At 57.1% G+C, this 13,772-nt stretch overlaps 1 protein-coding gene across 4 annotated transcripts in view; it reads left to right on the forward strand.

Moving 5' to 3' along the window:
- Positions 1-13,772, forward strand: part of TNRC18 (trinucleotide repeat containing 18) — a 56,353-nt gene that overhangs the window by 12,461 nt on the left and 30,120 nt on the right. For all 4 annotated transcript variants that reach the window (XM_062613539.1, XM_062613540.1, XM_062613542.1 and 1 more), the window contains exons 3-9: positions 5,483-5,608; positions 6,027-7,829; positions 10,841-10,943; positions 11,290-11,495; positions 11,681-11,827; positions 12,228-12,412; positions 13,122-13,545. In XM_062613539.1, coding sequence (XP_062469523.1) covers positions 5,483-5,608; positions 6,027-7,829; positions 10,841-10,943; positions 11,290-11,495; positions 11,681-11,827; positions 12,228-12,412; positions 13,122-13,545 — 2,994 coding nt within the window. The remainder of the gene's footprint in view (positions 1-5,482; positions 5,609-6,026; positions 7,830-10,840; positions 10,944-11,289; positions 11,496-11,680; positions 11,828-12,227; positions 12,413-13,121; positions 13,546-13,772) is intronic.

Here is a 13,772-nt window from a genome sequence, read left to right on the forward strand (position 1 = left end):
GGGTTGGGTTTTGGGGTGGAGGGCTGTGATGGCTTTGAGGACAGGGATGGGGCCTGGCTGCTGCTGTGGTCCAGGAGCATCTGATCCAGGGGCTTTGGTTTCAGCCCAGCATGTTCAGGGACTTGTATTGCTGCTGTCTCGTGCATGGCACTGAGTCAAGGCGGCTCCGGTGCCTCGGGTGTCACTGGAGCTGCCCTGGCAGACAAGGGGAGGAGGCGGCAAAGATTTACCCTGTCAGCACTCCTGGCTCTCAGCTGTTTGCAGCCATAAATGTGTGCATGAGAAATAGCTGTGGCCGTGCTGCGTGCCCCTGTGTTGTGGGGCAGAGATGTGCTGGAGGGGAGGCCCTGAAAGGGTTTCCAGTGGGAAGCTGGAGGATCAGGGATGCACTGGTGATGGGATGATTCTGGTGGTGGTGGGAGGGGGCTGGCAGCCAGTGGGTACTCACTGTGCTTGGACTTCTCCCAGTTCCTCTCCCTCCCTCTCTGCAGGGATTCATGAGGACATAAGCGTTTATCCAGCTGTTTGTGGCATGGACTGGTGTCCCAGTTGGCTGCCTGTGAGGCGCTGAGAGCTGGACTGGGGAAGAGGTGACCATGCTCTCAGCCAAGAGAGCTCCTGCTCCGTGCTAGAGCCTAGCAGCCAGATGAGACCCTGGCTGCAACGGGGATGCAGAGTTGAAAACATCCCATGGCAATAAACCCGAAGCCTTGCTGCTGTGTTTTCCAGCCCCTCGAGGACCAGGCTTTTTGGCTCGGGCTCCTCTGTGTCCCCATGCATAGCGCTGCGTGGTGCCAGCGGCTGTGGGTCCATCACAGCCCGGGGGTGATGGGGCAAGATACTGGCGGTTGGAAGTATTTCACAAGTGCAAAACCCATAACGGGCAGATGGGGCTGGTGGGGAGTTACTTCACTTCTCCAGGGGTCTTCCGGTGGCAGGGCTGTGGCTTCTTTGGCACAGGTGGCTTGTGCCTGAGGCTCAGCTTCAGTTCTTCGCAGCCAGCATTGCATGTGGCCAGCTTCTTGCCACCAGGGTCATCACAGTTCTGTGTCCTGTTGTGTGATTCCCTTTGAGGTGACAGCAGGGACCAGAGAGCCATTCCGGGGTGTGAGTGGAAGCTTTGCGGATGCTGCATCTCCTTGGTGCATTGATGCTCGTGGCTGGTTTGGAGAAAACAGACCTTGACTACGAGGGTGAATTCCCCATTGAGTGTTCTCTCTGTTGCTCCTGCTTGCTGTTCTTCAGCCTTGATGAATGCCCAAGTGAGCCACCAGCTCTGCACCAGGTCAGCAGCCAGCATGGGGGGCAGCGTGGGGATGCTCTGAAGGTGCCACCCGGGTGCTGGTGCACACACATCCCACATCACGGATGGCTCATTGGCCTGAGCTGTGTCCACAGGGAAGGTGGTATTGAGCTCTAATGTGTCCCTTCCAGCATGTCCCCTTCCTCCCTGTCTCTTTCCCAAGCCAGGCTTGGGGTGAGATGGAGAGAGCCCCCCGGTGCCTGGCAGCATGCAGGCACTGCCGCAGCCATGTCTGCCTGCCTTTGCCACCTCTTGTTTCCTGGTGGCTCCTTCCTCCCGGGGAGCTTTGGGTAACCCTGAGCAGGCTGAGCACGTGAGGCCGTTTCCCTCCCGCTTCCCCAGGCGCGACCTGTGGCCTCCAGACGTTTGGTGTATGGTTTGTGTGGTTGCTGCTATCTCATCTCCCCATCAGTCACATCCCCTCTCAGGGGTGAGTCACCTCTTCCCCACTCCTGGTGCCGTTTTTGGAGAGCTGAGCAAAAATGAAGGAGTTGTTTTCAACCGCGCTGACACATCTGCACCCGCCAAGTTCCTCTAATAACAGCCCTTAGTGATTTATGTCTCAGTTGTGCAAAGCAGGTATGTTTGGAGCTGGGAAGGAAGGGGATGGGTGTGCATTGCTCTTCTGTGCTCATCCACTGCACCCACTGGAGCATCACAAGGGGAGCTGGGCAGGGATGTTAATTTGGGCTGCCGGCTGGGTTGAGGTGGCTTGAGGGATGATCTCTGTGCCCCTTAAAGCCTTTGAGCTGGGCTGCTTCAGGGACTGTAGTGACAGGACAAGGGGTGATGGGTTCAAACTGAAACAGGGGAAGTTCAGGTTGGATACAAGGAAGAAGTTCTTGACAGTGAGGGTGGTGAAGCCCTGCCACAGGTTGCCCAAACAAGTGGTGAATGCTCCATCCCTGGCAGTGTTCAAGGCCAGGTTGGACAGAGCCTTGGGTGCCATGGTTTAGTGTGAGGTGTCCCTGCCCGTGGCAGGGGGTTGGATCTGGATGATCTTAAGGTCCTTTCCAACCTGAACCAGTCTGGGATTCTCTGTGCCCATGCTCACAGAGCACTCGCGTGAGCTCCGTGTTGGTGGTGCCTTTCCCAGGTGACCAGAGGCCGTGCTGATGGGCACATGCCTTTGGCACAGTGTGGCTTGGCAGGAGAGGGGGGCACAGCTGGTGCGGGGCTGGCAGTGCTGCCAGCTCACCCCTCCCTGCCTGCACTGTGGTGCCAGCCCGCCTCTGGGCACGCAGTCGGCCGGAGGAGCGTGGCTCAGCCTGCTGGGACCTGTTGGCGTGTCCCTGGGCGAAGCAGATCCTGCACTGGTTCAGCAAACACTCTGGCCCTGGGCACATAGAGATGGTTGTGGTTTCCCCCCTTTCCCCTCCCTTTCTGCTGGCAGAAGCCCATGGTTGGGGTGAGCTGTACGTTGCTCACTGCGGTAGGGTTTCTCCCCTTGGCATCGCTTTCTGGCACGGAGATCCAAGGAGGGAGCGACTTGCCCGCGGCTGCCTCCTGCAAATGCAGCTACTTAGAGAATGGAGAACAGCTTCACCTCCAGGTCCTGCCCGGGGGAGCAGGGCAGCAAGTTTTGGGCTGTGAGTCTAATGCCAGCCCATCAGCATCGCTGCTGCAGGGCTCTATGCAGGAAGGGATGCTCTGGCAGTGCCTGAAGGTTGGATTTGCATTGGGTTCATCCTCAGGAAGGCTGTGGCTCAGATCCCTCCTTCCTGCCCCAGCTCTGGTTCCTGGCTGGGAACAAGCCAGGTAAATACAGCCCAGGCAGCTTCTCCTCTGGGCACTTTGCAAGGGAAAACAGTGTTGCTGGTAAACCCAAGGCTGGGGTTCAAATGGCTCTATGGTTTTGCTGCTGGGTGATGCAGTCAAGCCTTTGTACCTGCCCGTGCCTCAGTTTCTCCACCTTCTTCAGCACAGTGACTGGAAGAGCTTTGTGAGGGCTCATCTTAACGTTGGGTTATTGGAAGGGGTATTTCATCTGCTCTTTGGCCACTGTCATCCCACAGTTCCTTGTCCCCTTGTTGTTTCAACCTACCTTCCTACTGCTCCTCTTCCTCCTGCAGCTGGGGATTGAGGCTGGGTCCTGGTGCTGGGATGTGATGCTGCTGATTGTGAAGGAAGCGCCAGAGCATTTGGGGCCGGGCCTGACGCCGTATTGTCCCTGGGCAGGATAAGATGCTGCAGGCAGGGAGCTGCCCTGGTGGAACCAGGAATATAACCGGTACCAAAATGCCTCTTTGGGTACCAGCAGCTTAAGCTATGTGCTGGTGTCCCTGTGCTGGGCAGCAGGGCTGGTTTGTGTCCCCTTCCTGAAGCTCTGCAGGTAGCTTCTTGTCCTTGCACCATGTGCAAGTGGGGACATGCCATGGGCACGGTGCTATCTGCAGCGCTGGGATGTGATCTCGATGCCGGAGCGCCTACAGCCGGGATGAAGGTCTGCCTGGGAAAAGGGTCTCATGTGTGGGGCCGGGGCTGCCGGCTGGTGTGGCATGGGTTGCTGCAGGGGGTTCACCACGCTGCAGCCATGTGCGGTGCCAGATGGGACTGCGTTCCATTGGAAGCGTGTCGCTCCTGCTCCAGATGCTGGCTCACGGCCAGCCCAGCCGTGCCGGCGCGGCGCGACGGAGGTGGTGTGGCTGAGGCACACGCTGCGCAGTGGAGCTGCTCACAGTGGAGCCAGGGTAGGTGCTCCTGGGTGCTCCAAGTGCTTTTCAAGCCATACAAGAAGCAGAGGTGTTTGGAAACGCTCCAGAGTGAAGGTTTCGGGGTTACCAAGGAGAGGTGTGAATGTGTGTGCGCGCTCGGTGCCTTTCGAGCACCCTGCACAAGGTTAAACAGTGAGTTCTACCTGCTGGGAATGGGCTCTGCATTGAACTTCATGGGCACAGCAGCTGCCCTTGTCCTTCTGCGGGATGTTGGTGTGAGCAGGTGATGCCGCTGGGATCTTTTGGGTGATGGATGTTGGCCGGGAGCTGCGTGGAGCACCACGTCGGTGAGGCACATATGCCGGGATGCAAACATGTATGCGAAAGAGATCCTGGCTGTCTAAATAATGTGAAATATTGACTAGCTCTTGCAGATGGTGCTCCACGTGCAGCTCCGGGGGCTGAACTTCCCTGTCTCCCTTTGGGTTTTCGGTGTAATGATGCATCGATCCACTTGGATGCTGGACCCTTGAGAAGCTTGTTGCCTGGTTGTTTTCAGTAGGATCGTTGAATTCTGGGGAAGCTGGTTGCTAATGGAGCCTGAGGGGAAGGGAGGAGGGCTGCAGAGGGCTTCACTGGCTTCTTCAGACTCTCCTGATAGCTTTTATTTGTCTTCGAAACGATGGCACCAACTGGGATGCCGGTTCTCGCAGTAGTGGGGTTTGTAGTGTTGCGCGGGTGCCGTTTGGTGGCAGTGTTGCAGAGGAGTTGCTGCCTGGAGCCAAGAGCTTGTGTTACTACCGCTATTACAGTGATTGTATTCACTCGTGGTGATGGTTATTTGCATGAGGACGTTGCTGGGGGGCCCACTCTTGGAGGAGGCCCCAGTGTCCAGGATATAATCCAGACCTCTGGCAGCAGGGCCTTGGCGACACGCTGCTTTCCTATCGGCCTATGAGTGGGTGGTTTTTTGCTCTGCTTTACTTCCCTCTGGGATAAGATGCTGGTTTGGGATACGTAAAACTATGCTTTGTGTGAGCTGCTGTGGAGGATGCTCTAGTGCTTTCCTAAAGCCTGTACCCAGTGCGGGGCAGATGGGCTGTGCTGGCAAAGCTGTGCTGGCAAGAGGTTCTTAACACTGCTGGGGGATCATGTTGGGGAGTGCCCTCACCCACAGGTCACCGTATGTGTGATAAAACAGCTTCTCAGTGAGGCGGTTTGGTCCTTCAGCTTTCAGATTTAAGGCTCTGCTCAGAAGCAGCACGTTGCATTTGCTGCATAAGGCCCCACAGAGTTGCCAAGGGCAAGCTGGGGACCCACAGTGGGGGGATCAGCACCTGGGGGGGGGGGGAGTCCCAAGCACCATTCCCCTGTGTGTGCTGTGTGTTGCATCCCCGCAGCCACCGCTCCTGGCGCGCGGGGGACCGACAGCCACAACAGTCTGTGCTCCTGCGGGGCTGGTTCCAAGGCAACGTGCCGCTTGGGCTTAAACACGCTTCCCTCTTCTGTTTCACGTTTTCCGCAGGCTTCTCCCATCTGCCGAATGGGCTCTACCCGTCGTACATTCCCCTGAGCCACCTCGAGCCCCCCAGCGCCGGCAGTCCTCTCCTGGCCCAGCTGGGTCAGCACAGCCTCTTCGAGTCGCAGAAAGGTGAGTCTGGGTCCCTGCACGCCTTTTCCCTTGGTCACCCCTGCGGCTCATCCTGTCCTTTAGGCCTGCTTGGCTCTGGATGCTGGGATGTTGAGGGTGAAGAGCAGGAGTGCCCTAAGGTTATCATCCAGGGATGTTTCCAGTACAACAGTACTGGTTGTGGCTGTGCTGTAGGGAACCCAGCCAGGTCTCTCCTTGAAGTCCCCATGTGCTGCCTCATCCCAAGGCTCAGTGTGCATCAGAGACAGGGCTGTCCGTACCACCTGGGCCACATGGAGATGGTCTCCTCTGCCCTAGTCCTTCTAGGCCGTGTCTGACACATCCTTGAACCCCATTCCCTCCCGGTTTGCCACCTCTCTCCTGTCTCCCATAGGTCTGTTGGAGGCCCACAGTAATTTCACTTGCTTTTGCTCTGCAGATGGGTTCTACCTTTCTGGCCATGCAGGCCAGTCCGCTTTGCACCCGCAGCCTCCTCTCTCCAGGACCGTGGGCAACCACACGTCGAGCACTTTGCTCCGGGAGAAGGACCTTGGGCAGTTGCACAAGAGCTCAAAAGAAAGCCTCAAAGACCCGGGTGGGAAGGAGCGGGCATGCCGGAGCGATCTATCCCTGCCCTTTGCCAAGAAGGAGAGCAAGCCGAAGGAGGAGCCCCGGCCCCACAGCGTGGTTGACCTCACACAGGACACTAAGCCCGACAGCGAGCGGAAAGTAAGCGTGGTGGAGAAGGCAGTGAAGGTCGGTGAGCGCCTCTCCCCGTTCCTGGCTGAGCACATGCCAAATCGGGGCGGTGGCGGTGGGGAACCCAAGTCCAAGAACCCGCTGCAGAGCTCTTCCCTCAGCAACTGCAACGGTGGTGGGGACCCCATGCTGAAGGTCCTGGGTGCCGAGCAGGACCGCTGTGCCAAGGATCCCGCTCGGCACGATGAGAACATGAGGCCTTCTGCACATGCCCACGCCGAGCGGTTGAAGCGAGGGGAGCCCCTCCTGCCCTCCGTGGGTGCTTTGCATGTCTCCTGCAGCTGCCCGTCCCCGCATCCCTCACAGCCGGGGAAGATGACGCCGGCCACGACATTCCCTCCGCAGCCCATCCATTCCAGCATGTACACCATCTTCCCGCCGGCCAAGGAGCTGGGGAGGGAGCACAAAGTCATCGCCCCCACCTTTGTGCCTTCGGTCGAAGCCTACGACGAGAGGAGCGGGCCCATCCAAATCGCCTCGCAGGCCCGCGACAACAAGGCAAAGGACAAGGACCTTGGCAAGGTGGGGGTGCTGCAATCACCCACAGAGCGGTGCCTCGCGGATGCCTCCCGTACGCTCTTGTCCCAAGACTTTTCTTGCCACAGTGATGCCAAAAGGATGGAGGCTCTGAGGGAGAAGGGCTCCGTAATCAGGGCGAACTCCATGGCACTGAAGAGACAGGTTACTTCGGAGCCCTTCCTCAACCGGCCGGGGCTGGGCTCTCCGGAGAGCAGGGAGTTCCTGGCTTCCAAGGACTTGCTGAAGCCGAGTCCGGAGGCAGAGCATCGCCCCTGTGAGCGGGACCGCTTCCAGCGATCCAGCTCCAAAGAAGCAGCAAAGGTTTATGGCACTTTGGACTCCTCCAGGCAGCACCTGGACCATGCTCAGTTGAAACCACCCGAGCAGAAGTGGAAGCCCTTTGAGATGGGCAACTTCGCCACCACGCAGATGGCGGTGCTGGCTGCGCAGCACAACCACGTCACCCGGGCGGAGGAGGAAGCCAAGAAGGTCTACCTTGACCCCAGTGGCTTGCCACGGTCCTCGGTGGTGGGCTCGAGGGGTGCTGCAGACGTCCTCCACCCCGCCTCGCATGGCGAAGGGTCGGCCATGCAGAGCCTCATCAAGTACAGCGGCAGCTTTGCCAAGGAGACGGCGTCGCGGCAGAGCTGCGGCAAGAAGAGCCCCTTCGGTGGCTTGGGCAACGTGAAGTTGGACTCTGCACAGCTGGGCACCTCCAAAGTGCAGCAGCTGCTGCTGCAGCAGCCGGCGAAGCAGCTGAAAAGGGACCCCGAGAGACCTGAGAGTGCCAAATCCTTTGGCCGGGAGAGCATCGGCTCCCAGGGCGAGGTGGAGGTGAGGCACTTGCCCGTTGGCATCGCCGTGGCTGTGGCCCGGCAGAAGGACAACAGCAGCAGCAGCAGCAGCAAACTGGGGCCCAGCTTGGCAGACAGGGATCGCTCGCTGTCTCTCAGCAGCATCAAAGGTAGGTTCCCCAGGCCTGTCTCTATGGCATGAGCTGAGTTTGGCATCCTCAGCTCCGTTTGCCTCCACTTCCCAGCCAATGGCACATTGTAAACCACAGTGGGGAGCAAGACTCCCTGTCCAAGAGAGACTTCCCTTTTCCTCCTTCCATCCCCTCTGTCCACCCCATCTCCATGTGTTTGATCCTTGTTAGCAAAGGGACTGACAGGAAAACCACTTAATCCACCTTTGTGCTGGTCTTTTAATCCCATGGGTTTGATTTAAGCCATGGTGCTGGCAGGAAGGGGATGGCTCTGGTGAGATATCTGGGGCTCTGCTTGGCTTCTGCAGCAAGATAACACCCAAGGGCTGCCCAGCATGGAGAGAGCTCGCCTCTGGCGTGCCAAGGAGCGATGCCAAAGCAAGCGGATGGGGAGCATCGCTTGACTTTCCATGTTTAGCCTTTGCCTTTCCCGTTTTTCTCCCTTTACTCCCCTCTCAGCCAGCAGCCCCTCTCCCCATTCCCATCGCCTTCCCCACTGCCCGGAGCACCTCGTGGGCAGCACAGGGAGCTGTTTGTTCAGCCGTTCAATCGTCCCAGACGCTCCCAGCTTGCGTTAAATGTAATTTACTGAGCCGAACTAAAAGGCTGCAAACAAGGGTTGAATTCTGGCAGGCCTCCGGGCTCGTTGCTAAGGGATGCAGTTGGCTTTCAGACAGAAAACAAGACTGCTTTTCTCCTCCTCTCGCCCCCCAAAATGCTGCACCCCCCCCCCCCCCCTTTTGTATGCCAAGAGATATTGGTCTAATAACATTAGCTTGCTTGCGCTGAGTGGACGGTGCTTGAATGTTTAGACCTTTTAAGAAGGAGAAAGCAGGCTTTAGTTGGCTAATCTGTAGTATTTGGCAAGTAAAATGCAAGTATTTAGTGCTGGGCATTGGTTGTCAAGGGAACGGGCCTGAGCCTTTCCTCCATGCATAACTGATTGAATTTTTCTATGCGGGTCCGTGCGTCATGTTCATATAGAGAGACAAAATGATCATTCACTGTCTGGACAATCGTCAGTCTGTACAGAAAAGGGACCGTCCTGTCGGCAGGCTGGGGGCTAGGCAGGGATGAGAGGAATAAGAAAGTGCGTGTGTGTTTGGAGAGGGGATGAGGCAAAAAAGATGCTAAACCTGTCTATAAATAACAGAGCACAAGGAGTGGAAACGGGAGAGGGAGCGGAGGTAGAAGAACAAAATAATGGGTTTCTAATAAAAGGCTTGGGGTCAGCTCACCTTGTGCCAAGAAAGGGAGGCTGAGAGCTAACCAAGGGTGTGCTACATATTCCTGATGCTGAAGAAGGCATCAACTGGGGGAAGATAAATAGGAAAAGAGGCTCCAAAAGGACAAAAACATGGGATAGGGAGTGGAAGGGGATTTGTGTGTGGGTGGAGATGGTGGTAGGGAGGCAGGGAGGGATGCTGGGCTTCCAGAGGGATTCACAAGCCCCTGTGCCTTGTGCCATGAGCAGTGGAGACTGCACAGGGCATCGTTCAGTGAGCCAAGGAGGGGCTGGTTGGGACAGGTACTGCACACAGTGTCCTGCCAGCCTGCAAGGGAAATGGGGTGACCCTGGAAGGTCCTTTGGGACGGAGAGGTGTGTGCCAGGTTTTAAAGCATCTTTGCTTTCTGCTTGAAGTCTGCGGAAGGAGCCTTGGGGAGAGGAGCTGGGAGAGATGTTGTCTTGTTCCTGGATTCCTTCTGACAGAGCCAAGGGAATTGGAGACTTGACAGCAAAGAAACCATGGGCTGTCCAGGTTTGAGGAAATACACAGCGGAGCCCTCCTTGAAAAGGCTGCCTGTCAGCAGGATAGACTTGATGCTCCGAGATGCTTTCCTGTGTGCCAAACCTCATCCAGATGGGAGAGCGAGGACCCGGGTGAGGGCTGTGGGGAGCCAGGGTGCAGCCGTGCGAGGCCGTGCTGCACTGCTGAGCCCTGTGGGGTGCAGAGCATTGTCCGGGCAGGGAAGGAAGCAAACACCTTCCTCCTGGTCCCCTTAGACCGGCCGGTTGCTCACTGCAAACAGGGCTGGGATTTAGGTGTGGATCTATCACCAGAGCATAACATAGAGAGGGGCAGCAGGGAACTGTGGAGAAAATCTATATGCAAGAAAGAAGCTAGGAGGAAAAAAAGAGGGAAAAGCAAGCCTGAAACCAGGCAGATTGGGTGAAGATCTTGCATGAAGTAAGTGGCGGGTGGCTCCAATACCTGGTGCTGGCACTGCTGTTTGCTCCTATGAAGGTGGTTCATAACCTCTTGCAGACACAGCTGCTGCAGTGCCAGGCTGTATTTACAAGAGCTGCTCTGATTCTGGACAAGCCATTTCTCCAGCCAAACATCCAGCCCCTCTTTTTGGACTCTTGCCCTCATCTGCCATATGTGTCCCTGCCTCGCCAGCCCCTTTCTTGTTGCGTGGCTCGGGGAGGAGAGAAGCAGAGTCCCACTAACAGGTTGAAGTGCAGAGTGGTGCACACTGGTTTCTTGAAGATCTATAGTGCTGGTTCTGCCTGCTGCAGAAGGACAGGGACTCAGAGCATGCCCATTGCTCCCAGACTGGTTTACAGGAGTGGAAGGTGCTTCAGAAGATGCAGAGATAAAATCCATACCCCTGCAGGATGCATTAAGAAGGATGTGTGGTTTGATGCAGGGATTTAGCTGCGCCTGGGGTGGGAAATCTGCCACTGTCCTTCAGCAGAAGTAGTCCTTTTGGTCCCGGTGCTCCCAGGCCAGTGGTGTCCTGTCCTGGGAAGCTGTTCTGGCCTGGTATGTGAGTCCCTTGATGGCCTGGAGACAGGAAGATCAAACCACTCACAAGTGAGAACATCTTCATCCCATAGACAGCCTTACCCAGGCCTTTAGGACTTGAACGTCATAACGGTCTTAGGGGCGGTGGCATTTGGGTGTCCTGCCTCTCCATGCCCAGAGGAGATGGGCCGCTTTCTACAGGCTGTTCCTGGTGTCTGATGGTGCTGGGTTGTCTCGTAGGGCACGGACGCTCAGAAGATGACTGTGGGGATGAGAGGAGCCGCCACCGGGACAGCCACCTCCTGGCAGGGCGCTTGGAGCGGGATCAGGAGAAGCTGCTCAGGTGAGGGTTGGAGGGAGGTGGGGTCTGTGCAGGGAGAGGACAGGGTTGCATCCATCCTCGTGTACCTGCTGGCACCAGAGGAGCACTGAGTGAGGCACCATGGGGTTATAGACAGATCCTGCTGCAAATCTGTGCCTGCTCCAAAGGGATGGAGAGATGGGATGTTTTATTCTGGACATGATGTTAACCACCTCCATCACAGCTCTCCTTGAGTGTCTGAACCCTGGGTTGCAGACACACTCATTCTTCAGACTGTTCCATGCCCCTGGGCTCCTTCAGCAGCTGCACAGCAACCTGCAGCACTCATACCACCTCTCACTGTCTCTCTTGCCTCCTCCATCACCAGAGAGAGCAAGGAGCTGGCAGATTTTGCTCGGATACACCCCTCCGGCTGCGCCACGAACGGCTTGAACTCCAACCTCATGGTGACAGGAGGCCCAGCGCTGACAGGCTCCGGGCGCTGGTCTGCAGACCCAGCTTCACACTTGGCAGCCCACCCCTGGCTCCCCAGGACAGGGAGCCCTTCCATGTGGCTGGCTGGCCATCCCTATGGTGAGTGTCCTGGGGAACAGTGGTATATCCATGGGTGTTTGCACCAGTGCAATCCAAGAAGAGGTGTTGCTTGGTGCCCAGTGAGGCTGCTGTCTCATCAAAGGGGATGGGGTATTTTGGAGCAGTCAAAAGGTGGTTTCTCATGTGGGTAGGAGCTGTTGTGACTGTGGTGTTTCTTCTTCCAGGACTTGGTCACCCTTCCCTGCACCAGGGCATGACTCCAGGCTTCCCCCCTGCCATGGGGGGAGCTCTCCCTTCTGCCTACCAGTTTGCCAGAGACCCACAGTCGGGGCAGCTTGTGGTGATCCCCAGCGAGCACTTGCCACACTTTGGTAAGCACTAGGGTGAGGGTGAGCTGGCCTCTCAGGAGGTGTGTTTTGGAGATGGGAGTTGTGTAATCTTCACCAGTGGCTCCTCATCCCCTGCAGGACCACCCAGATTTGGAATCCTTCATTGGGGAGTCTACTCATGGGCTCAGCCAGGGGCAGTCAAACCAGGGGTACCTAGAGAGCAAAGCAAGTCAGATGGCCCCAGGACCCATGGGATGGTGGGAGTAGGGCTGTCAAGGGGAAGACAAAATGCTTCCCCATTGCGTTTCTGCATAGCCCAGTGTTTGGCACCCCCCATTTGGCATCCCCCACTGGGATTGGGGTAGAGACACTTGCCTTGAGTGATCCTGAATCCTCTACTCATCCTTCTGCCTGCCTGACTGCATCTCTGCTCCCTCCCCAGCGGAGCTGATGGACCGGGCACCACCGCTGTGGCCAGCCATGTACCCCCCGACCAGGAGCTCCCTCCAGCACGCTCATCAGCTCCAGCTCCTCTCCCATCAGCAGCTGCTGAGGCAGCACGAGCTGTACATCCTGCAGCAGCAAGCGGCCCACGCCATGGAGCTGCAGAGGAGTGCCCAGCTCGTGGTACGTTCTCCAGGGCTTCCATGGGTATGAAATGATCCTGGAGTTGGGAAAAAGCAGCTCTGCCTGTGTTGTGTGTCTGAAGGGTATGGATGCATTGAGTGACCCTGCCCTGGTCCTTGGGATGCGAGGCACACAGGGTGTAGAGCCATTGAGCAGGGCTGTCAGGAGAGCAGCACAGCAGCAGCACAACCGTGATTCCTTCCCTAGGGATGGCTCTGTTTAGCTGAGTGGTTCCATCCCTGATCACCTCCAGCAGCTCAGAGAAGCAGCTGCAATACTGGCAGCAGTCACACAGGGTCCTGGAGCCAGCTCCCATTCACCAGTGATTTTGGAAGTCATGAGCTTTCATTTGGGTGTTTTACATCCATTTAATTTTTACAGTGGTCATCTGCTTTTCAGCCTTCGTTTTACATGTGTGCTTGCTGGGCTGGGGGCTTAGAAATAGAAACTGTTTGCTTTGGTTGCAAGTGAGAGCTGAGACACCCTTCACCTGATTCCCGGAGCTGGGAATTGCAAAGAACGCTGTCACAGATCAGTGTCACCCTCCATCAGGTTGGCCTTGAAATGGTGTTGCACTGGGGAAGGTGTGTTTTATTCCAGTGCGTGTTTGATAAGATCATGTGTAGGTCTTGCTTGGTGGGAGGTGTGTGCTGCTCCCCAGGAGCAGGTAGGGATGTTGTGCTTGAGTTTTGCTCTGTTCTTGTTGCAGGAGAGATTGAAGGCCAACGAGCAGCGTGCGGATATGGAAGAGAAGGTGACGAAGCGGAGCCTGGACAGTGCCAAATCAGGCCTTTCCTCCTCTGCCTCGGGACTGGTGCACCGGAAACCACCCGTGCTGTCTCCCAGTGCCTCCACGTCCTACAGCAAGGCTGTGAGTCCACCTCCCCTCTCTCCCAGGGCCTCACCCGTGTCTGTGCTCAAAGCTGAGGTGATCCAAAAGATGGAGGAGCCACCTTCGCAGCCAGCCTACTCCTACCCCGCCACCCCCAGCTCCCATCCTTCCAGCCCGCCCCCTGCCTCTCCACCCCCTGCCCCTGCCATCCCTCCAAAGGAAGAGGCACCCGAGACTGTGGAGAAGAAAGACCTGGAGCTGGACAAGGAAGCTGCTGGTCCATATCAGGCCTTGTTCCCAGGTAAGAGAGCCCTGCTTTGGCAGAGTCCCATTGTGTTTGTGCCTGCCTCCCTTTCTCTCCTTGACTCTTTCCTGCTTCCATCCCCTCCCCTAGAGAAAACCATGTAGCTCCTCTAAAAGGCAAGGACCAGGATGGTCTGGGATACGGGTCTTTTGGACTGGGATCAGTGCCTGGGTTGTAGGGGGACCTGGGGCTGTAGGCTGTCTTCTTCCCTTGGGTTGAGCTTG

This window comes from Pezoporus occidentalis, unplaced genomic scaffold, assembly GCF_034315485.1.
Source record: "Pezoporus occidentalis ecotype Australia unplaced genomic scaffold, CSIRO_AGI_Poc_V1 ctg169, whole genome shotgun sequence".
Classification (NCBI taxonomy): domain Eukaryota; kingdom Metazoa; phylum Chordata; class Aves; order Psittaciformes; family Psittacidae; genus Pezoporus; species Pezoporus occidentalis.